The 27607-nt window shown below is 39.9% G+C and overlaps 1 protein-coding gene, 1 long non-coding RNA gene and 2 other non-coding genes across 4 annotated transcripts in view; 1 reads left to right on the top strand and 3 right to left on the bottom strand.

The window, feature by feature from the left end:
- Window positions 1-27607, top strand: part of LOC147343616 (uncharacterized) — a 52576-nt gene that overhangs the window by 8401 nt on the left and 16568 nt on the right. The gene's annotated exons all lie outside the window — the stretch shown is intronic.
- Window positions 11091-24944, bottom strand: FRG1 (FSHD region gene 1). Its single transcript, XM_086380661.1, has 9 exons — window positions 24744-24944; window positions 20432-20502; window positions 18985-19110; window positions 17725-17782; window positions 17289-17403; window positions 15583-15687; window positions 13236-13327; window positions 12425-12535; window positions 11091-11204 (listed from the first exon to the last, which is right to left on the bottom strand). Exons 1-9 carry the CDS (start codon window positions 24803-24805, stop codon window positions 11168-11170), a joined length of 777 nt encoding a protein of 258 aa, XP_086236787.1. The 5' UTR covers window positions 24806-24944; the 3' UTR covers window positions 11091-11167.
- On the bottom strand, window positions 16703-16775 carry LOC147343619 (small nucleolar RNA U2-30). Its single transcript, XR_015156530.1, has one exon. It is a non-coding gene; the product is annotated as a small nucleolar RNA U2-30 (small nucleolar RNA).
- LOC147343618 (small nucleolar RNA U2-19) lies at window positions 16883-16959 on the bottom strand. The gene has a single exon (XR_015156528.1). It is a non-coding gene; the product is annotated as a small nucleolar RNA U2-19 (small nucleolar RNA).

Below are 27607 nucleotides of genomic sequence, written 5' to 3'. Positions count from 1 at the left end.
GGTTTTGGCCTGAGTCACTCAGACTCCTGAATTCAATAGGCCATGGTTTGAATCTCAGGGCTTTTACTCTATGATTGAGGCAATTGTCTTTTTTCTTCTAACAGGAAAGAGTAAGCTGTTAGTCTCCACTGTTACTGGCATTCATGCTCTAAACTTGAAGTGAGCCGTTTATGGATGAATAGACACTGTGGACGGCAGAGGAGAGATGGAAAGAAACTGGGTCATTATGGCATTGTTAAGCGACTAGATCAACCAACCACAGAGCCTGTCCAACAACTGGACTCTTTGTTACTATGAGCCACTACTCTTGTTTATCATTTAAGCCAGTTCAGGTTGGTTTGCTTGCAAGTTGAATTGTTGTACCTGATAGCATCTTAACTGCTGTACACATAGAAATAGGTTTATCTACCTTCTCAAGAGCAGAGGAGAATTTATGAAGCTATATATTTACAAAGCTATAACACTTAGGTTTCAAGGTCTTCACTTGCTCAGGCATCTTCCAAACTTTCTACCTAATTTTACACTTGTAATTTTGGATATGTTTCCTTAAAGAGGACCATCCAAATTGTATAAGCTTTAGGCCTTACAAAACCATTAGGTGTTTTGGAAGAGAAAATTTTCACCTTTTTCCCCCGTCCCTTTAACATGTTTCCCTATGGGAAGGGTAACTTACCTAACTGGTAGATAGCTGGATGGGTCACTGCATGTGTGAGGCCTGGCTTCTCTAGCTCTCTCATTCAGATCTGTCTGCCCATAGTGGTCAGCCCTGCTGACAAGAGCAGAAGGGAAAGTAGTTGCTGCCTTTGACTGTGTCTTCCAAAATTGGCACCTATCCAACAAACTTTTAAAAGTATAGTGTTGATACAATGGCTGTGAAGACTCTGAAGAAAGCATCATGAAAGGGTGGCTCTGGGAGACACTAAGAGAAAGTAATTTAAAAATGGAGGCTTTGGTACATACTTGCATCTTCCACCTCCCAACCTAGCCTACCCTGCCCTTGGTTTACTCCCTGTCATGTTAGAAATTGTGCCCCTGGGAAGCAGTTTGTATTTGTCAAATGACTGAGTGCATAAATTCATTCCAGAGGAGAAGGAGTTGGTGCCCCATCTTGGCCTCAGGTCCCAGCTGTTTTCTCTTTTCCAGCTTAATCAGTAGTAAAGCTGATGTTGATTCTCACCTGATGCCTGTGTGTATTTCTCAATCATTTCCCAACCAGGAAATGTGAGGAGAATGATTCTCACCCTGAAATGACAACATAAGTCAGCAGTAGCAATTATAGTAACATGTGTATAAGAAGTACTAAATGACCTACTAAAAGTACCAAGCAGATCAGTATGAGTCGTTGAAGATATACATGCATGCAGGGCAGAAATAGAGGCATAGATATAGAGAATGGACTTGTGCACAGAGGTTGGGGGAAGGAGAGGGTGGGATGAATTGAGAGAGTAGCATCGAAATATATCCATTACCATGTGTAAAATAGATACCTAGAGGGAAGTTGCTGTATAACACAGGGAGCTCAGCCCAGTGCTCTGTGATGACCTAGAGGGATGGGATGGGGGTTGGGGGTGGGAGAGAGGCTCAAGAGGGAAGGGGATATATGTATATTTATGGCGGATCCACGTTGTATGGCAGAAACCAACACAACATTGTAAAGGAATTATCCTCCAATTAAAAGAAAAAGATACACATGCAGTAAAATAGGAATTCCTAATCAAAGGTAGTTCACAACTGAAAAAGAAAATACTACTAACATAAATAGCTACCATCTTATGAGGTCAACCACAATTCACATATATATTCTACCATGTATATTATATATATTCAGTTATATTGGCTTGAATCATGAAATTGCAGAATTGGCAATTTTATATGGGCTTCCCTGGTGGCTCAGTTGGTAAAGAATCTGCCTGCAATGTTTGTAGGTTAATGAGTAGTTGACTGTCAACACTTTTATATGGTCAGCCTTGTATTACTGACACCCCAAATACTCACAATTATTTGACTTGACTTGGAAGCTGGGGCCATCACTCAAGATCATCTGTAGACCCTGATGGCTCCTGCTTTTCCTTCCCCTTTGAAGATTTTCCACATCTGGCTCACTATCACTCTTTTAAACATGATTCCTGTCAATATTCTTACTGATTGCAATGTCCACAAAAACAGTTTTTCCAATATTCTGGTTTTTCAAGGTTTTTTGACCTCTTCTCTTTTTTCACCTCAAATGCCCAATTCCATTGTCATGTCTTCAGCATTGGAGCACTTCATTTTATTTCTGGAATACCACTCTTTTTTGGTTCTTATATTCCTCACTGGACAAGTGTATTCAATATCCTCTGTTGGTTTCTATTTCTCGACTGACCTCTATCTGTGGGGTGCCCCAGAACCTGGTCTTCAGATTTCTTTTTTTCTTTACCTATGCTCTCGCTTCCCTGCTTAGTATCTTTTCAGTGATTTCCCATTTTTCCTACAGTCAAGTCCAGAATTCTCAACCGTCGCTCAGAAGGCTCTGCTTAGAAACCAGATTGCTTCCGATTTTCTCTCTGGAAGGCATTATTGCTTATCACACCCCCTCAATCATTCCTTTTAAAGCAGTTCCTCCACAATGCCACACTTTTTTTTGCCTCAGTATTCCTACTCACTGGCTTCCTATACATGGGATATTCTTTCTCATGCTTGTCCTTGCATATGTAACTCCTGAGAGTTCAGCTTATGTCTTCTTTAGTAAAACCTTCTGTGACTTACAACTGTCTAAACCAAGTTTGGTCCCTGTTATTCAGTTCTCAGCTATCCTGTACTTCTCCTTGTCAGTTGTTTGTACATATAATTACTCAGTTATTTATTTGTTTGAAGTCTGCCTTCCTGAATCTATAAATCCTCTCAAGACAGGGGTCATGTCTATGTTGTAATTATTATATCTGCAATATCTGGTGCAATGCCTGACATAATGATGGTGTATAATAAATGTATGATGATTAAGTGACTGATTAGTTACAGAGCTCAGGATCCCAACTTCTCTAAGTAATGAAACTTTGTGGGGAGCACACTTCAAATTCTAACTGGAGTTCTACAAGCCTGTCCTTTTCTCCTGTTCCCTCAACCACACTTCTTTCACTCTTTCTCTCTGTGGTATTCGTGGTCTCCAACCTTCTTGTAGAAAGTCTGCAGTTTGTGATGGGCATTGGAAGAAGTATGAATTCTTGAAGCAAGGCTGGATCAAGGACCTGGGGAGATACACCTTGGGTATTGGGCTTTTTTCTCAGAATATCTCTGAAATAAGCTTGCTTTCTATTCTCCAGACTCTAAAATAAAATTTTAGAGATTGTCTCATTGTCATTTTTCTATTAAAGATACAAGATGCACAACCAACCACAATTCTATACTTAATTTTATCAGGATCACATAGGAAAAGATGGGATCTATTCCTGGATGTTAATATTGCACCTGTATCTCAAATCTGAAGGAGTGGTATCTGTGAATTGTAGGATATGCATCTATTCAGTCAAAGTGATTAAAACCTATAAAGAGACGTGGATTCAATCCCTGGATAGGGAATGTTCCCTGGAGGAGGAAATGGCAACCTACTCAGTATTCTTGCCTGGAAAATTCCATAGACAGAAGAGCCTGGTGGGCTATACAAAGAGTTGGACATGACTGAGCACACATGCACACACACAAGAAATAAAACACTACTGAAATCTAATAATAATATAGAGGGCATGGAACTGAGAAGGTATATTTCAAAATGTTTAAAAATGAGAAGTGTTCTTGTTAGAAGAATGAGTGGTAATGCTCCTGAAGGGTCATTCAGCGTTAGAGATAAGGATTTCCAATCTAGGAAGAAGGTAGTGGAAGCACAATGCTTAACCTCGCTGGCCTGTAGTTAATTTAAGGTGGAGCAAAAGATCAGCTGAGCTTTAAGGCAGCTTTAACTTAGTTAAGCTAAGCTTTAACTGTTTTAGTGGAGTTCATTGAATGGTCAGGATACTGTCAGTACTGAAGTTGATAAAACCGAGGATGGGAGGCTCCGTGAAGAGAAAGACTGAGAGCTAGGTTCCTGGAGGGTTGAGGATGCTGATGAAGAGCAGTGTGGTACTGCAGAGGTAATGGGTGTGGATGGTATGTGCTTCAAGGCCTGAACTGATGGGTGGGGATAATGAGAAGCTTCAAACCTGGTACTTGGGCTGTGGTGCAGGATTCTCTGACTCTGGGTGCACAGGTATGCGAGCTGAATTCAGCTTGAGAAGAGTCAGGAGGGGCATTTTCATGGGAGAGTCAAGAGGAAATTTGTCTATTAGAAATTTTTGTTTACACCTCTGCTAAATGCTTAAGTCTTTGTCCATTTTTCTGTATTATAGAAAGAGCACACCAGTGAGGAATGAAAAAGGCAGTAAAAGGAACATGGAAAAAGAAAAATTGGTAATCATAGGTTGGCAGGTGGGAGAGGTTGAAGAGTCTGTGATGGACATATAGAAGGTCTCCCAGAGAGCAGTTTTGGACTAAAAATGAAAAACGGGGGCATACAAGAAGCTTTCTGTAGGAACTGGGGAATAAATTATTTTCCCAAACAATAGAAAGAAGTGATACACATGCATAATTCCTGCTGCTCTGCTTTAAAGGTGACCTATACTAGGAAATAAGGTCCATCTAGTCAAGGCTATGGTTTTTTCAGTCATCATGTATGGATATGAGAGTTGGACTGTGAAGAAAGCTGAGCGCCAAAGAATTGATGCTTTTGAACTGTGGTGTTGGAGGAGGCTCTCGAGAGTCCCTTGGACTACAAGGAGATCCAACCAGTCCATTCTGAAGGAGATCAGCCCTGGGATTTCTTTTGAGGGAATGATGCTGAAGCTGAAACTCCAGTACTTTGGCCACCTCATGCGAAGAGTTGACTCATTGGAAAAGACTCTGATGCTGGGAGGGATTGGGGGCAGTAGGAGAAGGGAATGACAGAGAATGAGATGGCTGGATGGCATCACTGACTTGATGGACGTGAGTTTGAGTGAACTCCAGGAGTTGGTGATGGACAGGGAGGCCTGGCGTGCTGCGATTCATGGGGTTGTAAAGAGTCAGACATGACTGAGACACTGAACTGAACTGAACTGATACTAGGAAATGGCAGATTTCTCTAGTATTCTTGCCTGGGAAATCCCACGGACAAAGGAGCCTGGTGGGCTACAGTCCATGGGGTCATAAAGAGTCAGACACAACTGAAGCGACTGAGCATGCACACGTACAACTTAAATTTCCAGGTGGTACAGTTAGTTAGGGAACTAAGGTTAGAAACCATGACTTGATTCCTTACCTTGGAGTCTACTTTTCTTTAAGTTTCCACCTTTTTAAAGGAGTAAAGAGACATGCTTTATTTTCTGTATTCTCTCCCTTACAGTTCCACTTAGTATCTGAGGACCAGGATTAAGAAATAGCATGATGGAAAAATAAACACTAATTAGTAGTGCTACACTCTTTTTGTCTCTGCAGCACTCAGAACAGGATTGCAAAACCTCATCAGGTCTGCAGAACACTGTGAGGACGCCTACAGGTTTTAATTTACAAGTCCTCGCTGTACACTCTGAAAAGAAAATCTAGGTGTTTTTTTTTTTTTTATGCAATACAAAGGCAGGGTTGAAACACAAGATCAGATGGAAAGAATGCTTATTCTTTTTCCATCATGGAAAATAAGCCTCAGTAATGGTTTAAGAGAAGTAGCCCAGTGGCAAAATATTAAACAGAAATAAATCAAATAATGCCAGAGATTTTCCTAGGGGTGAAGTATTAATACATAGGAAATGTCATAAAATAAAACCTGCCTTAACACCATTTCGTTTAGTGAAATATGCATAAAAAACACTTGTATAAGATGTTAATATTAGGGGATCTGTAGTGAAGAGTATAAAGGAAATCTGTACAATTTTTGGAACTTTTCTGTAAATCTAAAATTATTCAAAGATTTTCTCCACCTCTCTCTCCGGTGTGAGGACCCAGCAAGATGACGACCAGCAAACCATGAAGAGACTCTCACCAGGAATTGAATCAGCCAGCACCTTGTTCTTGGACTTACCAGTCTCTGGAACTGTGATAAATAAATGTCTCTTGTTGAAGTAAAAAAATAAAATTAAAAAAACAAAAAACAACACCCACCCACACAAACTCACTGTAAACTAATAGGTAGATGAGGAAAAAGAGAAAGTAAAGGCATGAAATTATTCTTTTTCTCATTTTCTTACTAATCTTTTAATTAAATGAATGGATTTCAAGATGAGTGAGTCTGAAAAAATTACCACAGAAAAATTATCACATTATATCCCTTAGGCTATTATTGATAATAATAATACCATAGAAGAACAATAACTTGAAAAGTCATTTTGATGTTTTTCACCTGTTAGCTATCATGCCATAATTTAGTTAATAAAATATGATGTTAATCTAGCATATTTTAATAATTCTTCTGCATCATAAGAGTTTGGAGCAATTGAGTAAATATAATTCCTGCAAAAAAGAGTTGAAGTATGGACTGATTAGTGTCTACACTAGAGTTGACCCAGGAATTCCACAGCATTTGGGTGGGTATTGGGCCATCTGGTACGCTGAGTCCATTTTAGGACTTCAGTCCTATTTTAAGATATTTGAATATTTTAACTATTCTTTCTGTAAGATGTTGAGTTTTGTATCTGTATCTAAAAATTCCAGGCAGGTCCTTAATTTGGGGAAGAGTGGGCAGAGAGTAAGAGTTTGAGTAAGTCATGGTGGAGCAGCTTGACTAGACTAACCTTCTCACATGACAGAAATTAAACTTTGGACAAAATAGTAAAAATTATCTAAAGGTAATAGAGGGTGACCAAAAGTATGTAGAAACTTGAGGAGAGTTAATTCTAGTAAGAAGGAAATAACATTCTTAACATTTTTTTCAACTTAGGGCAGGCCCCAGGAAGTGCCACTAAGAGTCATTAATACTCATACAGAAACCTTACTGTTACTAAAACTTAAATCTTACATGAGGAATCTGAGGACAGAGTTCAGAGCAACTAAATAGTCTAGACATGAGGCATGTGTGAGGACATGAAGACACATGTGAGGCATGTGTCTTCTCTAGACACAAGTCTAGAATTTGGAGTCTAGACACATAGTCTAGACATGAGACATGTGTCTTCTCTAGACACAAATCTAGAATTTGGAGCTTGAGATCAACCAAATTAAACAATATCAACAATCAACTACTAAGTAATATCAACAAAAATTCTTCAGAGGGACAAATCAGAATCCACAGTTTCTACAATATATTATTCACAACATCCAGGATACAGTCTAATTAAATCAGACATATGAAGAACATACTAAAAAGGAAAGGCAAGCAGTGGTGACTGACCCAGATGTTGGAATTAGTAGACAAGGATTTTTAAGGGAGCTATTATAACTCTGCCTAAAAACAAAAACACCAAAAAAGACTTTAATGAATGGATAGGAAATTCCAGCAGAGAAAAAGAAATTTTAACAACAAAGCAAAAACCACAGGAGGATCAAATGGATTCTAGAAGTGAAGAATAGTGTCTGAGATGAAAAAGTGATGGGTTTAACAGCAGTTTAGAGATGAAAAAAGAGTGAGTCTGTGAACATGAAGATAGAAAAACCTTCAAGATGATCTAATCTGAAAATGTGTGAGCAGTCAAAATCAGGTGTGGGGAGCTTTTTATTTGTACTTTTATTGTATATAGCCTACCTTTTCATAAGTTTACTAGACTAGTAAGTCAGGGGAATGTTTCATCAGAACGCATCTTTAAAAATGTTTATTTTTGTCTGCACTGGGTCTTCGTTGTTGCGTGGACTTTCCTCTAGTTGCGGCAAGCAGGGGCTATTCTAGCTGCCGTGCACCGGCTTCTCATTGTGGCGGCTCCTCTTGTCGAAGAGCACAGGCTCTAGGGCACGTGGACCCAGTAGTTGCAGCTCCTAGGCTCTAGAGCACAGGCTCAACAGTTGTAGTGCAGGGGCTTAGTTGCTCTGCCGCATGTGGGATCTTCCCAGGTCAGAGATTTAACCCGTGTCTCCTGCATTGGCAGGTGGATTCTTTACCACTGAGCTACCAGGGAAGCCCAGGACGTATCTTGATTTTGACAGTGCTTTAAACAAAATTTCTCATGATATGCTTATGTACAAGATGGAAAAATGTGGACCACATGGCTCTCTGTACATTCATTCTTGATCTCTGCCACTCTTCTAGACTGACTTCAGTGCTACATAATGGGGGTTATATAAAATGCAATACCCGAAACAGGGAAGGAACACTGACCTGTTACCTGCGATTTTTTACTTACTTGTTATCCTCCTTCACTAGTATATAAACTCCATGAAGACAAGAAATGCCTATCTGTATCCTCCTAGATGCCAAGACCTGAAATTAGTCCTGCTGTCTTGAACAGGGGCAGACACTGGGTTAACATGAAGATGAGCATGGTGACAAGAAATCCAGGAATGTATTACATTCAGAAATTCAGGTTAACAGAATGTTTGTTTCAGGGAACTCAGTCAGCTGGCAGCGGGTCCCTGGTGCCAAGCTAGTGTTGGAAATAAGACTTAAGTCTCTTGCGTGCTTAGTTGCTCAGTCATGCCCAACTCTTTGCGACCCCACGGACTGAAGCCCGATAGGCTCCTTTGTCCATGGGGATTCCCCAGGCAAGAACACTGGAGTGGGTTGCCATGCCCTCCTCCAGGGCATTTTCCCAACCCAGGGATTGAACCTAGGTCTCCCGCCTTGCAGGTGGATTCTTTACCAGCTGAGCCACCAGGGAATCTGTCTCTTGAGGGTAGTGTTTCTCCAAGTGTGTTTTAGAGGCCTGCTTCAGAATTACCTGGAGTGCTTGTTAAAAACTGGGGGACTAATCTTAGATTTGTTAAGCCTGTGTCTCTAAGGATGGGTCTTGGAAATCTACAGGTATCCTAGACAATTCTTATGTATATACATTTATTTTTAGGGGTTGGGGAGCTGACAAAAGCAAGGAATGGACTAAGTCCTAGGGCAAGTTTCACAGTCTTGGCACCAGTGGCAATTTGATTGGATGATTCTTTGTCAAATTATTCGGGGTGGGGGGTGCTGTCCTGTGCATTGGAGAATGTTTAGCAGTATCCCTAGTTTCTAATCCTCTAGATCTCATATTACCCCCTCCTCTCCCAGTTGTGACAACCAAAAATGTCTCCAGACATTCCAAAATGTCCCCTGTGGGCAAAATTGGCCCTGCTTGAGAACCACTGCTTTGGGGGATAAAAAGGAGGAGAAAGCAACACTGGAGAATGTCAAGCTGTTGGAACTAGGATGCCACGTTAGGGTGAGAGCTACAACAGAAGTTCCTCTACAAGGCTTGTTATGTTGGTGGCTTAGCAACATTTTTGTAGAGGGGCCATGGGAGTCTAGAGTTGGTGACAGATGGAATATAGAGGCTGAGAACTAGACAGGGTGTCACACCAGGTCTTGGTCATGGCTGTGCACTGGAATCAACATGGAATTGTAAAAACATAAAAATCCATCAGCCAGCCTTAGCTCTACTGAAGCAGAATTTCCAGTGAAGTCCAGGTACTTGGTACACAACCTGGATTCAGGAACACTCACAGGGTTAGATGACATCCTGAGCACTGTGTTCAGGAACTCAGAAGGAGACAGTTCAGTTCAGTTCAGTCGCTCAGTCGTGTCCAATCTTTGCGACCCCATCGACTGCAGCACGCCTGGCCTCCCTGTCCATCACCAACTCCCGGAGTTTACCCAAACTCATGTCCATTGAGTCAGTGATGCCATCCAACCATCTCATCCTCTGTTGTCCCCTTCTCCCACCTTCAATCTTTCCCAGCATCAGGGTCTTTTCAAATGAGTTGGTTCTTTGCCTCAGGTGGCCAAATTATTGGAGTTTCAGCTTCAACATCAGTCCTTCCAATGAATATTCAGGACTGATTTCCTTTAGGATGGACTGGTTGGATCTCCTTGCAGTCCAAGGGACTCTCAAAGAGTCTTCTCCAACTCCACAGTTCAAAAGCATCAATTCTTCAATGCACAGCTTTCATTGTAGTCCAACTCTCACATCCATAAATGACTACTGGAAAAACCATAGCTTTGACCTTTGTTGGCAAAGTAATGTCTCTGCTTTTTAATATGCTGTCTAGGTTGGTCATAGCTTTTCTTCCAAGGAGTAATTCACGGCTGCAGTCACCATCTGCAGTGATTTTGGAGCCCAAAAAAAGTCTGTCACTGTTTCCACTGTTTCCCCATCTATTTGCCATGAAGTGATGGGACCAGATACCATGATGTTAGTTTTCTGAATGTTGAGCTTTAAGCCACCTTTTTCACTCTCCTCTTTCATTTTCATCAAGAGGCTCTTTAGTTCTTCTTTGCTTTCTGCCATAAGGGTGGTGTCATCTGCATATCTGAGGTTATTGATATTTCTTCTGGCAATCTTGATTCCAGCTTGTGCTTCATCCAGCCCAGCGTTTCAGCCCAGGAGATAGACTGGGCATAAAACTGCCTGGGCAAAGCAGACCTCAGCAATGCTTAGTGTCTGAACCTCTTTCATAGCTCCCTTTCCATCCCACAAGTGAGGATGAAAGCATTACATACATATTTGTTATGGCTAGACGATCCTAAGTATGGAATTTCCTCAATTTTACTCTTAGCCTCTGTTCTGAACCTACTTGCTCTTTTGTGATGTTTCCTGTTTTCACCCCACTGCTTAATGCAATTTCTTTCTCTCTGTCCAGCCCCCTCATCCTGTTATTTGCTTGGCTTGTGTATGATCTGGGCAGTTTCAGAGGTAGAATCAAAGCCTTGCTGATGGACTGGGAGTTTCTAACTTCCTTTTAAAGGCACTTCTCAGACACCTATTGTATTAAGAAATGGAAAGTAAGACTGTAAAGCAGTAAGACAGCTTCCACAAACTGCACAAGAAATATTAGTTTCATATAGTAGAACCTCATCCTTTTGACAGGAAATCCAGAAAAGAAAAAAAATTCTGTGCCACTTTCCAAGTACCTCCATGGGGAAGCTCAATTAAACTTGATTAATCTTCGTTAAATCTAGCTACTGGTTCAGCAAGAATTACAAAACAGCCCAATAATTCTGTAAAAACATTGGTTTTATTATCCAAAAAAAAAAAAACCCCACAAAAGGAGAAGACAGAAACAAAAATCCTGGTCATTTGCAGTATCTATCAGCTTTCAATTTGGCTCTCCTGTTTAAACAAAAAACAAATAATAAAAAAATTAATCTATGTGAAAACATGTCATATAGTGGTCACCTGCTACTAAAATCATAAACTTGTGTTCGGCAATTGTGCCCTCAGTTTCAGCTATTATCTTACCATGCTGCTTATGGTAAAATATTTTAATTAAAATGTTTACTTCTCAATTTTATGTTTCATAATACATGGGATTTTATTCTTACAAAAAACACTTTTCCTAATCTTTAACTCATGTTGCCTAAGGGCTTTTAAAATCCATAACAGCAATTTAATTGCCTCTGAATTTAAGCATGGCCTAAACTTCTATTTAATACAGTGGGAATGTTGTATTTTCATAACTGATAAAGGTTACAGGACACAGACCTTATTCTGTTTCTTTCAATTCCATATCCTGATTACTTTAATTGACTATTCTTGATTGCCTAGAAATAGGTACGTTAATACGCTCAGCTGGAAATAATCATCATTTGCTGTCTTCAGGTAGTCACTTAATTGACTGGTTAACAGGAAATACCTGATAAAGCACTGTTATTATCAAGTAATCTAAAGAAATATCTTAAAGCTAACTTTGCAACATAGGACTTGAACAGTGGCAGACTACCAAATTCTCTTCTGATCTGGTGCTTACTTGATGTGTACTTGTAAGCTCACAGCTAAGCCTCTCCAACCATTTTACTAATGTTGGAAATCCAGGACACTACTTTCTTAAATAGGAACTAATAAACAAATATTAATAATGTGCTATGTTGAATATCCTGCACATGTATGAATTCAACTTAACAAAGTGCTTCAATTTTATCAAGTTTATACTTAGAAATTTTTAAGCTGACATTTATCTCATTTTTGGAAACCTCTAGTACTTTGAACAGAGCCCACTGAATTTTAAAATTAGTCAAACTACTTCTCTCTAGCCCTGGTTTTAACAGTTACAAAAAAGTCAATGGTAAATGAATTTATGAAGTAGTTTTGGTCAAACCTGAATTGCTTGTAACAAAATATATAAGCACTTGGAATCTGGCTATTTCCAAAAATTTTTTTTGGTGATCTTTTCCCAGACTTACAATGTCCCTTTTAAGGTAATACCACCACATTCAAAACTTAGAAATAAAGACAATTTTTTAAAATTACAGTAATTAAGAAAAGAACATGTGTTTATACACCACTTCTATTGGACACTGAAAATAGTTGGAAATGAATAAAAATTTACTTACCTGTCCAGAAGTGTTTCATGCAAGAATCCATCTTTCCGGGCCTTTTTTAGAATTTTACTGTCTTCTTTACTTATTTTAAGCTTGTGGTCTTGGAAGCTCTGGAATTTTTTTCTGTTAAGAAAATGCCTTTCTTGAAAAATGTCTCAAACTTTGATTATACATGTTTACTAACAAGCTTACTAATATTTAAGTTTTTCATTTACTAAAAAAACCCCTGTTTTTCTCAAATAATTTACAACTTTTCAACAACAAAAATGACCTTTCTACCCCACCATCAAGAAGGCAGTTGTCTGGGTAGCACTACAAACTTAATTAACACTTGGGAGTGTTGGCTGGAGTCTCCTGTGTCCTGGCAACGTTTGACAGGCTTTATGTACTGACAGTGACAGCCACTCTACAGAGCAGGACTGTTGTTTAGTTGCAAAGTTGCATCTGACTCTTTGCGACCCCATGGATGGTAGCCCACCAGGCTCCTCTGTCCATGGGATTCTCTAGGCAAGAATACTGGAGTGGGTTGTCATGCCCTCCTCCAGCGGATCTTCCCGACCCAGGGACTGAACCTGCATCTCCTGCATGGCAGGCGGATTCTTTACCACTGAGCCACTGGGGAAGCCTTGAGCAGGGAGAACAGACCAATCCAGGTGACGGGAATGTTGAAACCTGAACCCTTACGAGAGGCATTCAGCTCAGTGCCCTGTCCTAGATTCTGTATTATGTTGTCTTTTCTTGTCTTTCAGGTCTTTTATTTTAGGTGTCTTGAGAAGCATGTCACTGCCAAACCTATGGTTCTAAAAGAAACAAAAATACCTACACGTAATTGATTTCACACTGTTTGACATTTCCTTTGTCTTCTTCTGGAATATCATCTTTTTTCTTAGTTTCTCTTTCGGCACAGGATCTGATCTATATATTGGAGATGAGAATACAGAGGTTACACATTTATCTTCCCCTGCTCCACCTTATTACAAAAGAACATTCTAGATGATTTCTTATACAAAAGAAGAAAACAGCTTGGCAGTTAGATTCAGAAAAAAACAAGTTCTAGATATGTTTATATATATATGTAACTTACATAAGTAATTGCTATTATATGTTTCCTTAGAGCCCTTAAACGTGAGAAAAACTAAAGAGAAAATTACTTGAAAAGCATTTTACAGATCAGATATCACTATGCCAATTAGGCAATAATTTAACTAGTTTAATTTTGACTCCAAAACTAAATACAGTAGAATCAAATTATCCTGCTATTTAGTGTACACTTTATAACACTGAAAGTTTAAGACAGTAGCTGTTTTACTATGCACAGGCTTTTACCAAATGCTTCAAAGCTTTTGACATAACACAACTTGTTTCTACCTAATTGGAATTTATCCCTCTTAAATCCTTTTACCTTCATAAGTTTTGACAGATACTATCACCTGCAATAGATTAACTGACACAGATATAACAATTAAGATCAACTGAGTAGGGCAAAGGGCTTCCCTGGTGGCTTAGATGGAGAAGACTGCCTGCAATGCAGGAGCCTGGGGTTCGATCCCTGGGTGGGGAAGATCCCGTGGAGAAGGGAATGGCTACCCACTCCAGTATTCTTGACTGGAGAATGGAGTGGGGCAGGAAGGGGATAGAATTCAGGGCCAAGGAACTGGCATCTGCAACCCAAAGGACCAACATCTTGAAAGTGATCTCTGTGGCTTACAGCACGTTCCAAGACTGCTTTGAAAGTTGTAGGCGATAATAAGGCATGTGCGATTAATATGTGTGCAACCACTCTGGCTGGAGGAGTCCTCAAAGAGCTGTGGAAATCCTGTACTGCGACACTATACTGCCCTTGGCAGGAAGGGATGTGTTCTGGTAGGTAAGGCCAGTCTATGAAGGTGGACGCTGACGCAGACAAGCAGAGCCTGCAATGTGGAAGGGAGGGTGGACCGAGTCCTGATTATCGCTGCTCAGAGGTTCCAGGTACCTGCCCAACCAAACAGACCCAGGGAAACCTGACAGGTACTTCATATAAAAACAGCTGCAACTGTTGATAAATACAGCATAATTTTTTTTCCTTCTGTAGTTGTGCAAAGTACTGCTCATAGAGTTGCACTGTTTGTCTTCAATAATCATACTTTTATAATGTAATCCAAGTAAACAATTTAAACATGATACAAAAAATTAAATATAATTAAAAATGAAATAAATAGGTGAGTGGGATCTTAGTTCCCTGACCAGGGATAGAACCCGTGCCCCTGCAGTAGAAGCCTGGAGTCTTAACCACCAGACCACCAGAGAATGCCCCACCAGCATTTTTCTAGTGACTTGCTTTCGGAGAAGCAATGTGCTGTGGAATGTAACTTCTAGGGTCAGTTGGGCCTGGATATGCATTCTGTCTCCACTTTCGCTGTGTGACTTCGTGCAGTGACTGATCAAAACAGTGAGGATTTAAGGATGGTTAGAGGCTGTTCCTCCCCTGGACAGTTAAAAGATAATAGTAACTATCTTATAGGGACACTAAAGACAATCATGCATGTGCCTAGAGCTATTTGCTTTAGTTTTATGTATTGAATAATTGAAAAATATTATGACTAACACTTTTAAAAATTACAACAAAAGAAAATCTAGGTTTTAGATTTAAATTTTTTTTGGATATTTTTAGCAGCAAAAATGGCTTTTGAGAAAACTATGGAAGATATACTAAAACTTCTAATTCCTGAGTTATCTAGAATGGTATTTCTTTCTCCATCAATCAACTTCAAATGATGAAAGGAAGAGTTACTGGTATTAACATTCTTGTTTCAAAAGATTAGCGATATTTTTGAGGTTAAAAAGAATACTGTAAGACTGTAAAACTGAAGATTATGAGAACTGAGAATATTTAAAAAGTAGAATCAAATATATGACACAGAATTTAAAACAAAATGTATACACATACTTGATAGATGCATTTAAGTTATGCTGATAGAGAAAATGTAACGTGGATTTTTATGCTTTATTTATAAGAATTAGGCCACTTTAAAAAAGGCTTTTTTTCATTTCTTTCTGCCTTCCACCATGGCCCTCACTAATTAATGCATTACACACAGTGAGTGTGGATCAGACTGCAACATTTTAAACGGACGTAGTCACACCATATATGTGACGTGCATTAGTCTATAGAAAATTCTCATGATTACCTTTATCATTTCTTCTTCTCCTGCCGTTTTACTTTTTGCTTCTATATCACCTGCTTCATTGCATCTAATAAAACAGCTATTGGAGGCCAGTAAAGCCATTTTCCCCTAAATGAAACAAAATAAGAAGTAAGTTATAAGAATATCTGCAAAAAGATTCTTAACTCTTGAGATTGAACTGATTCCTTCCCGAATCTAAAAGGAATCAGGAACAAGAATGTGAAGAAAACCTAGAAAAAAACACACAGAAAAGCAAATCAGAATCATTTATAATCTTACTACTCAAAGATAATCACATTAAATACTTTTAATTTATTCTATTAGTAGGTTTAGTAGGACTAAATTCTAACTATATGGAATAGAATTATTTCCTTTGGTCTCTAAGATTTACTGGGATATAATTGATTTAGTCAGTTTTTTGTTTTTTTTTTTTAATTAGCTTTAAAGAAAAAAAAATATAATGTATTTTACTCAAATAGTAATACTTTAAGATTTTACTCCATAATTAGAAAATATAAAAAAAATAATAGTTGAAGTATAATCAATTATACTTCAATAACATTAAAAAAAAAAGAAATGCAGAAAAAGAATAGAAAAGCTAGCCGTCGATGCCTCTGAATTTATTGCTCAGAACTTTTAAGAATCAATGTGTGAGGGACTTTTGGGTGTAGGAAGAATTTAATTATCTATCATAACCAGTGACCAAAGTGCTAATAACATGAGTTTGATTTAATTTCTTATTTGAGGGAGTGAGGGCTGAGTTTCCTGTCATCTGCATGACTCTTGGTAAGCTGGGATGTGGCTGTGATTTAGTCCAAGATGATTTAAATCTGTGCTGCTGATTTTTCTGCTGAGTCCCTTTTCTGCATTAAAGTTTTACTTGTTACACCAGAGACTTTTAAGTCTTTCTTTAAAATTTTAAAACTTAGTGTCTTCCCCCAAAATAAAGTGAAATGAAAATCCCTAAAATTCTGTATGATGGTAGTATCTGAGCCATCATATTGCCTTATGATATGCTGGCCTTTTCTGTTGATATAATGAGAAATAGCTATTCAGTTTCTTTGCCAATTAAAAAAAAATTTTTTTTTTTGGTTTTTGCTACTGAATGTTTTTTTTAAAATTCTGAGCTCAGATCAAGTGTAGAAACCTTCACACTTATAAAGGTCCATAGTAATAAAAACTTTTCATCATTGCTCAGAACTGATCAGCCTTTAATACACACAACTCACCCATCAATAAAGTCCTCAGTTATCTGCTGTCACCTTTACACACACACACACACTTTATTTTAAATTCTTTAGCTTCTCAGAACTACAGAGATCATGTATCAGGTAGACTAAAAGGTCTGATGCTCAGATTTGGCTATTTTCATCACTGATCCACTTCTGTAAGAGCAGATCTCAGAGACTTGAATGAGTTTCTTATATATTTTGGACATTAACGCTTTAACAGATATCTAGCTTGTAAGTACTTTTCCCCAGTCCACAGCATGTCTTTTCACTCTGTTGATTGTTGTGTTTTTTTTTCCTGTGTTGCACTATATTTTGAGATCTTTTGAAGGTTATAAATTCATGTTAGTTTTTAAAAATTTAATGCATTATATTATTGCACTCTACTTTTTTTTTTCCTGAAAATATGCTCTCGTTGACTGTTAGAGACTTTCTCTTACACTGAGAAGGAGCTTGTAAACAAAAAATAATAGTACTTACATCTTGAAAGACGGGTTCCCACTGCTCTCTAGGTCCAATTGCATCTGAACGCCCAACAACAAGTCCGTCTGAATTTATACCAAGGTATTTCCCATAGCCAGATTTCAGGGCAATTCTTCAGATTAATAAAATTGTTTAATGTTAAAAACTGAGAGAAATTTAAATGTGGAACATAAAAACGTGTGTATAAAATTCAGATTAACCACAGTTCCAATGTTCAAAAGCCATGTGTGGCAAGTGGCTACCATACTGGACAATGTGGTTCTGTGCATACAGGTTAATATTCTACTTTTTAAGTACAAGTACTATATAATACATTATGCAGCATTTTCCCAAATTCATTATTCTTCAAAAACACCACTTTTAATGGATATATTCTATTATAATGTATCGTGTTGTATTACAGTGTATTAATTATAGTTCAACTCAAGCTTACCTGGAATCAGACAATTTGACAGCTGTAAACTGCTCTGGAGGACTAGGGCCCTCATCAACTACAAGAGAAAACATTTTGAAGTAAATATGACATTTCTTATAAATATACATGTAAAAATACTCTTTAGCTTAAAAAAAGGTAGCTCTTTCTCTTTTAAAAACAAATGTAAGAATATTATATAATTATAATACAGTATTCTGGTGGTTCAGACAGTGAAGAACCCACCTGCCACAAAGCAGATGTGGGTTCAATCCCTGGGTTGGGAAGATCCCTTGGAGTAGGAAAAGGCAACCCACTCTAGTATTCTTGCCTGCAGAATCCCATGGACAGAGGAGCCTGGCGGGCTACAGTCCACAGGGTCACAAAGAGTCAGACATGACTGAATAACTTAACACATGACATAGAATTCATAGTATCAAGAGTTACTTTATCTTCAAATGTAGCTCTGTTAACATCTTGATTCTAGATCATCAAGACTCACTTTGGACTTCTGACCTCTACAGTTGTGTGATAATAAATTTGTGTTATTTTAAGCCAAAAAAAAAAAGAGAGAGAGAGAATACTTTATCTTCTATATGTAAAACTAAACTTTAGTTTTGTTAGAAAGTCTCTAACAGTCAATGAGAACATATGTTAAAAAAAAAACAAAAAAACTAAAGTTTAGTTTTACATATCTAATGAGATAGGTCAGCATGATGCTTATTTATTTAGTTACTTCCAAGATACTATCTCTTTGTGTTTTAAAATGCAGTCAGCACAAATAAGCACTTAATGTTTAAAAAACTAAAATGCTTTAATTTATTCAAGGGATGACCATTTGGACAAAAAGCTCTTAGTAATTTTCTAATTACTTCATGTCTCATTAGTGCTTCTTCCCATGGGCTAAAAGAAAAGAGAAAACTTCAGATTAACAGTGCCCCGGGTTAGCTGTGGCAAAAGGTCTAAAGAGTAAAGGAATTCAAACTTTTGACTCATCTAGGTTTTCTTTTTCTTTCCTTTTATTATTTCAATTATTCACATTAGTTTGATTGCCATGGATACCCTTTTGGAACTTACAGAATGTTTTCAAGTGCTTACACTGGAAAGAGGGAGTTGCCAATAATGTAACTAGTGAGGAAGGAGAAAAGTGGAAGAGTCGAGTCGATGGATTCACTCCTCTGGCATATATTTGCTATTAGAATTTAGCCTAAGTGAATGAACGCCATAAAATATTAACTTCAAGTGGCCTTTTCCATCCCATTGCCTCTACCAGACACAAACCTTCTTTATGTGGAGCTCCCAGGGTAAAGAGTCCATTGTCGAGTGCGTGTATGTAGGTTCCTTGATCCATTTCAATTGCTATGGTTCCTGAAATCTCACCAAAGTTCGTGACTGTCCACCAGATTCCTAAAAGATAAAATCAGTCATTTAAATTTACATTTTGTATTTCTGACAGGAGGTTCTTACTTGCTGCTGTTGTCATTATAACTTATTAACTTTTTTTTGTTTTTAATTTTGCAGTTCTAGAGTAGTTGAATTCAGAGAGATAAAAAACAGGATGGTGGTTGCTAGGGACTAGGGGAGAGTGAGGTATGGGCATTTATAGTTTAATGGGTGAAAAGTTTCAGTTTTGTAAGATAAAAAAAATTCATCTTGAAGATGGATGGATGGTGATGGCTGCACAGTAGTGGGTATGCACTTAATGACACTGAACTGTACACTTAAAAACGGCTAAAGCAATGGATTTTATGTTAGGTATATTTTACTACAATTCAGATAATTTAGTGAGAGGTTTGCAAGATAATTTGAGTTTTTTCTGACTTATAATTGTTTCAGTACAAAAAAAATGTTTTACTCAGAATCATTATCAACATCCTATGATCATTCATTCTTTATTAAAAAGGTAGTAGTTAGTGATAGAAAATAATTTGTATTTTATATGTTCTGTGCTATACTGACCAAGTACACTTCATGTTGATTCTCCCCACATGACTTAGTTTCTAAATTCAATACAGTCAATTCAATACAGTCAATCCAACAGGATTTACTGTAGAAAGCAATACATTGATTATAAAATTTATATGGAAATACAAAGGATCTACAAGAGTATAAAGAAGTACAGAAGTATAAAGCTGGGAGATACACACCACCTGATTTCAAGACTTTATGAAATGACAGTAATCAAGACAAATATATAAACAGAACAACAGACAATAGACAAACCGCTGGAACAGAGTCCAGAAGTAGACTAACACATATAAAGTCAACTGATCTTTGACAAAGACAGCAAAGCACTTTAATGGGAAAGAAAGTCTATTCATCAATAGTGCTAGGACAACTGCATATCAATATGACAAAAAGAGAGAAAATAATTTGTAAAATACATTTGGTTAAATGATATTTATAAGCATCAGGCCTTTAAAATGATATATCAGAATCTCTGGGCTATTAAGTAGTCTAACAATGGCACCTATTAAGTCGGAGCCCTAAGTTTCCTCTCTCCTGTGCTTTGTTCTGATGATGAAGAAAAGGCATCAGACATCGACTGTGCTAGAACATAAAAGCAACCTATAACTCCAATATTTGAGCACTTTTAAGACAAACGTGAGTTGGCCATAAATTCCTTCCACTTTCTTTTTACTACTTATCCCTACTAGGAAAATATTTTTAAGGGGATCTCGACCAGTGCTAACTTTTCTCAGAATGAAGTAATAGAAAATTGACTCACCAACAATATCAAGCTGAGTTTCTTCATCTTCTTCTCTTTTTCTCTTCTTCTCTTTGCTCTTTTTCTTCTTACTACAGGAGATAATTTATATAGATGAGTTTAGATATATTGATTTGCATACTAAATGTAAGATGGAATCTTAGAAGACTCTTCTAAGATATACACTAATATATAAATTACTGATCTACAACAACATAACTTGATATACCCTCTTACTTCTAACACAGAGAAGTTACTTCTGATCCTGTTCATATTGTGTTACAGTTAAAGAAAACAGACTCAGGAGCCAGACTGCCTTTTAGAATCATGATTCTGTCATTTCTTAGCTCTGTGATTTTTTTGGAGAATTTACTTAATCTGTCAATTTCCCCACCTATACAAATGAGGATAACAATTTAATCCAACTCTTACTGTAAGGATTAGGAGTTAAGGCATGATCTTCATACATTACTTGTGAAAATGTAAAATGATGCAACCAGAAGAGTTTGGAGTTCTTGAAAAGTTAAACACGGAATTAGGTTTATGGAAACCACAGAATCTAATGATTCTCCTCCTAGGTTTACACCCAAGAGAAATGAAAACATAGGTCTGCACAGAAACTTGCATAAGAATATTCATAGCAGCATTATTCATAAGAGTCCCCAAAATGGAAACCCAAATGTCCATCAACTAATGAATGGATAAACAAAATGTGTTATGTCCATACAATGGAGCACTGGTGGTAGTTTAGCCACTCAGGCGTGTCTGACTATGTGCAACCCCATGGACTGTGGCCCACCAAGCTACTCTGTCCATGGCATTTCCCAGGCAAGAATACTGGAGTGGGCTGCCATTTCCTTCTCCAGGGGACCTTCCTCACCCAGGGATCAAATCTGCGTCTCCTGCATTGGCAGGCAGATTCTTTACCACTGAGTGACCTTCAGTTCAGTTCAGTTCAGTCACTAAGTCGTGTTCAACTCTTTGCGACCCCATGAACCCCAGCACGCCAGGCCTCCCTGTCCATCATCAACTCCTGGAGTTCACTCAAACTCACGTCCATTGACTCGGTGATGCCATCCAATCATCTCATCCTCTGCTGTCCCCTTCTCCTCCTGCCCCCAATCCCTCCCAGCATCAGGATCTTTTCCAATGAGTCAGCTCTTCGCATGAGGTGGCCAAAGTATTGGAGTTTCAGATTTAGCATCAGTCCTTCCAATGAACACCCAGGACTGATCTCCTTCAGAATGGACTGGTTGGATCTCCTTGCAGTCCAAGGGACTCTCAAGAGTCTCCTCCAACACCACAGTTCAAAAGCGTCAATTCTTTAGTGCTCAGCTTTCTTAATAGTCCAACTCTCACATCCATACATGACCACCGAAAAAACCATAGCCTTGACTGGACGGACCTTGGTTGACAAAGTAATGTCTCTGCTTTTTAATATGCTATCTAGATTGGTCATAACTTTCCTTTCAAGGAGTAAGCATCTTTTAATTTCATGGCTGCAATCACCATCTGCAGTGATTTTGGAGCCCCCCAAAATAAAGTCAGCCACTGTCTCTACTGTTTGCCCATCTATTTGCCATGAAGTGATGGGACCAGATGCCATGATCTTAGTTTTCTGAATGTTGAGCTTTAAGCCAACTTTTTCACTCTCTTCTTTCACTTTCATCACGAGGCTTTTTGGTTCATCTTCACTTTCTGCCATAAGGGTGGTGTCATCTGCATATCTGAGGTTATTGATGTTTCTCCCGGCAATCTTGATTCCAGCTTGTGCTTCATCCAGCCCAGCGTTTCTCATGATGTACTCTGCATATAAATTAAATAAGCAGGGTGACAATATACAGCCTTGACGTACTCCTTTTCCTATTTGGAACCAGTCTCTTGTTCCATGTCCAGTTCTAACTGTTGTTTCCTGACCTGCATACAGATTTCTAAGGAGGCAGGTCAGGTGGTCTGGTATTCCCATCTCCTTCAGAATGTTCCACAGTTTATTGTGATCCACACAATCAAAGGCTTTGGCATAGTCAATAAAGCAGAAATAGATGTTTTTCTGGAACTCTCTTGCTTTTTTGATGATCCAGCGGATGTTGGCAATTTGATCTCTGGTTCCTCTGCCTTTTCTAAAACCAGCTTGAACATCTGGAAGTTCACAGTTCACATATTGCTGAAGCCTGGCTTGGAGAATTTTGAGCATTACTTTACTAGCATGTGAGATGAGTGCAATTGTGCGGTAGTTTGAGCATTCTTTGGCATTGCCTTTCTTTGGGATTGGAATGAAAACTGACCTTTTCCAATCCTGTGGCCACTGCTGAGTCTTCTAAATTTGCTAACATACTGAGTGCAGCACTTTCACAGCATCATCTTTTAGGATCTGAAACAGCTCAACTGCAATTTTATCACTTCCACTAGCTTTGTTTGTAGTGATGCTTTCTAAGGTCCACTTGACTTCACATTCCAGGATGTCTGGCTCTAGGTGAGTGATCACACCATGATTATCTGGGTCGTGAAGATCTTTTTTGCATAGTTCTTCTGTGTATTCTTGCCTTCTCTTCTTAATATCTTATGCTTCTGTTAGGTCCATACCATTTCTGTCCTTTATTGAGTCCATCTTTGCATGAAATGTTCCCTTGGTATCTCTAATTTTCTTGAAGAGATTTCTACTCTTTCCAGACCTGGGAAGCCCTTAATGGAATATTATTCAGCCATAAAAGGAATGAGTACTGATACAACATAGATGAATCTTGAGAATGTTATCCTAAGTAAAAGAAGCCAGATACAAAATGCTGCATATTGTATCGTTCAGTTGTTCAGTTGTGTCCTAGCCTGCATATTGTATGATTCCATTTATATGGAATGTTTATGATGCAAACTGATACAGACAAAAGGTGGATTAGTGGTTGCCAGGGATTAGGGGATGAGCAGAACGTGGCTGCTGCTGCTGCTGCTAAGTCACTTCAGTTGTGTCCGACTCTGTGCGACCCCGCAGACGGCAGCCCACCAGGCTCCCCCGTCCCTGGGATTCTCCAGGCAAGAACACTGGAGTGGGTTGCCATTTCCTTCTCCAATGCACGAAAGTGAAAAGTGAAAGGGAAGTTGCTCAGTCGTGTCCAACTCTTTGCGACTCCATGGACTGCAGCCCACCAGGCTCCTCCGTCCATGGGATTTTCCAGGCAAGAGTACTGGAGTGGGGTGCCATTGCCTTCTCTGGAGCAGAACGTGGAGTGACTACTAAATGATGGTGGGGCTTCCTTCTGAGAGGATGAAAATGTTCAGCAATTCAACAGTGCTGAGCCTTGTGAATATACTAAAAACCACTGAATTCTACTTTAAAAGGGCGAATTTTATAGTATATGTAGTATATCTCAACAATAAAAAGCCCAAGAGTGACTTTTAAAAAAGTTAATAGGTATTGCTTAGAACAGTTCTTGGCACATATGAAATGCTACATGTGTGTTAATTATATTGACAGTTATAATGACTATAAGACACACTTGTTTGTATTTTCATCACAAAATAAGCTTTCACAAGCTAACTCTCTCCTCCCTATGAATTCAGACAGTAACAGTTTCGTATGTATTCAGGATAAATTCTTAATCCCAGACTCCTAGGCAGAGTTCTTGAGAGTCGTGGCTTCAGTTTGCTTCTTGACACTTTCTTTCCATCCCATCTAAAAGTACCTAAAACTCTTATCACTGAGACCAGGATGAAATGCTCAGCATTTGTGTAAATGATCAACCCTGAGCAAATCTACTAGTTAAAAAACAGGTGTACGTATGAGTGGCCAGATATCTTTTCCTAAAAAATCTCATAAATCACCAGGGTAACTTCTTCCTTGCATTTGGCTCTATTTATTTACTGTACACGTCACCTCGTTTAACCCTCAAAACAACCCTTTTCGAGCATCACTAATCCCCCCAAGAGGAATCTCAAAGATACTAAGGAACCTGCCACAAGATTAGTAATTGGGGGAGTCCAGATCCGTATCTGCATAGTGCACTAAAATTAATTTTTTTTAAAGGTGGCAAGGAGGCAATGATGAAAACAGTTATCCCTAATAAAAGAAGTTACTTTTATAACCCATACGATCAGACTAACACAGCCCTACCAAGCATAGGTCTGGAGCTGGGGGTTCATGAAGGGAAATCCAACCTTGTGGCTCCTGGTCCCCCAGGTGGGCGCTGACATCTGAGGATCACGGCAAGAGGCCAGGCCCAAGGACTGGGAGCCTGAATGACAGCTGCCAGCGGCCCCAGGACACTCGCCCCAGGGAGGGGAAGGCCGAGCGGCGTCAAGAAAGAGGGCGAGAATCTCCCACGCAAACCCGCGTCCTTACCTCTTGGCCTTGGTTCCCTTGAGCACGAGTTTGGTGGACTTCACATAGGAGTACTCGGCCATGGTCGTGGCAAAAGACGTGAAGCGGAGCAGGAGCGGGCGACGGAGGCACAAAAGTGAAGCCCAAGCTCCCCGAAAACGTACGCTCCAGCAGAGACGGCACGTCTCCCCCCGGCCCCTGGCCTTTTTTCACCCCAACGTCAAGTCCCAAATAGAGTTCCACTTCCTGTTTACAGACTGGGTACGGCATCCGCAGAGGGCCGAAATAGACCCGCGTTTCTTTTTTTGCCTGCGCCCTGAGAACGGGCTTTTCCGAATGCGGAAGCCGGGGAGACGCGCCCTCTGGTGGACTCGGCGGGTCTCGCAGCCGAGCTGGGCGACTGGAGCCGCTCTGGAGAGAGTCCGCCTGCTAGGTCTTGGGAGGAGGCGGTAATTAGCTCAGGGATGCTTTGACTCAAATCAACCCTCCCGAAGCCGCTCCATGGACTGGTTCTGACTGCGCGCCCGCAGCCAAGGGCTGGGCCCGCGTGTGCAGCGGGGGCGTTGACTAACACAGGGCGCATTGTTTGGCCTTGGGCGACTTCACAAGCCGTCTCAATTGCGTAAACATTTATTGTACTCTTCGTACTTACGGAGACTCGAGTAATGCAGAGGAAACAAACAGGGAATAAAATAAAAGACAATTAAGTGCCAAGGTTTGGGCGGAAGATTTCACTAGCGCTGCAGGATTCTGGGTGGAGATGGGCAGGCGGGTGACAGGGAAAGTTAATGCATCAGAGAGGTCTTTCTCCGTATAGGGTGGATCTTAAGAGGCTTCCACAGCTTCAGTCCCTGCTCCCATCTCTTCAACAGTTTTATAATCTACTTCTCTGATTCCATCGTCTCTCCCTTCCAAACCATCTACTGTAGTGCCGAGTGATCTCTCTAAAGAAACAGCTGATCATTATCCCCCTTGTTTTCCTTGAGTCTCTAAGTCCTATCCCACTCTGTGACCCCATGTACTGTGGAACCCCAGGCTCCTCTGTCCTCCACTGTCTCCCGGAGTTTGCTCAAATTCATGTCCATTGAGTCATTGATGCTATCTAACCATCTCATCCTCTGTCGTCCCCTTTTCCTCTTGGCCTCAATCTTTTCCAGCTTCAGGGTCTTTTCTAGTGAGTCGGCTCTTTGCATCAGGTGGCCAATGTATTGAGGCTTCAGCTTCAGCAACAGTCCTTCCAATGAATATCCAGGGTTGATTTCCTTTAGGATTGACTGGTTTGATCTCCTTGCAGTCCAAGGGACTCTCAAGAGTCTTCTCCAACACCATGGTTTGAAAGCATCAGTTCTTCAGTGTTCAGCCTTCTTTATGGTCCAACTCTCACATCCGTGCATGACTATTGGAAAAACCACAGCTTTGACTATACAGACATTTGTCAGCAAAGTGATATCTCTGCCTTTTTAATACGCTGTCTAGGTTTGTCATAGCTTTTCTTCCAAGGAGCAAGGGTCTTGTAATTTCGTGGCTGCAGTCACCATCTGTAGTGATTTTGGAGCCTGAGAAAATAAAATTTGTCACTGCTTCCCTTTTTTTCCCCTTCTATTTTGCACTGGGGAAGGAAATGGCAGCCTACTCTGGTATTCTTTCCTGGAGAACCCCACGGACAGTATGAAAAGCCATTATCCCTAAAGTCTATTAAAGGGAGGCCTCCTGGTTTCGGGAGGGAGAATCCTAGTGCACGTAGTGAACTGGTGATCTTGGCCTCCTTCCCACCCCGGAACTCATGCTGCCTTAACCCCAGCCGCACAGCCTGACTGGAAATGCTTGAAAGCTCTGCCTTTACTTGTCCTGTCCAGAATGCTGCTCTAGCTGCTTACCCACCCTCTTTGTGTGGGCCCTGCCCCCTCCTTTTCAGCCTTTAAAACAAGTTCAGGCTTATTTCTTCCAAAAAGCCATCTTTGAGTAACTTCCTGTGTCTCCCCAAAGAGCCTTCATTTCTTATCCTAAAGCTTTACTGTGTGCTTTTTAAAGCACAGGAGCCGTGTGCTTATTTATACTTGTCTCATCTACACCCACACCCAATGCCTGCTTCACAATAGACCGTGCCTAAACATCAGTTAAAATATTAAGATTCCAAAGCCTGGGGTACGATAATGAAGGGAGTGGAACAGAGTGTGACTTGACTAGGTTGGGTTGCGATAGAAAAACAGAAGTAGACATGTTGGATGGGTAAGGAATAGCAGACCTTTGGATATTAGTTCCTTATTTATTTACCAGCTGTGTCTGCAACTTGGTGTCTCCTACACCACCTAGTGGTAGGAAAATACAAAAGATGTTTTGACTCAGGGCCTAATCTTAAGGGCCTTTATCTAAGTAAATAATGTGCAGCGAGAGGCGGTTTAACATATAATTAAGAGTATAGGGCTTCCCTGGTGGCTCAGTGGTAAAGAATCCACCTGTCAGTGCAGGAGACACGGGTTCGATCTCTGGTCTGGGAAAATCCCACAACTGCCTGCAGAGCAGCTAAACCATGTGCCACAATTACGGAGCCTGTGCTCTAGAACCCATGTTTTGCAACAAGAGAAGCCACCGCCTGCAAAACTGCAACAAAGAGGAGCCGCCACTCGCTACAACTGGAGAAAGCCTGTGTGCAGCAAGGAAGACCAAGCACAGACCGCACCCCCCGTTCCCCACCCCGAAAAAAAATGAGTGTAGCTGCTTGAGACAGACTGCTGTGGTAGACAAACCTTGCTGTCTTTTTGAGTTTGATGACTTTGTAAAGTTATGTGTGTGTGTGTGTGAAAGTCAGTCGGGTCTGACTTTCTGTGACCCCATGGACTGTAGCCCTTCAGGCTCCTCTGTCCTTGGAATACTGTCCAGGCAAG

Source organism: Bos grunniens, chromosome 27 (assembly GCF_055505025.1).
Source record: "Bos grunniens cultivar Pamir isolate PY7600 chromosome 27, Bosgru_T2T1.0, whole genome shotgun sequence".
NCBI lineage: Eukaryota > Metazoa > Chordata > Mammalia > Artiodactyla > Bovidae > Bos > Bos grunniens.
The sequence above is the reverse complement of the archived record's forward strand: the minus strand, read 5'-3'. Positions and strand labels throughout refer to the sequence as shown.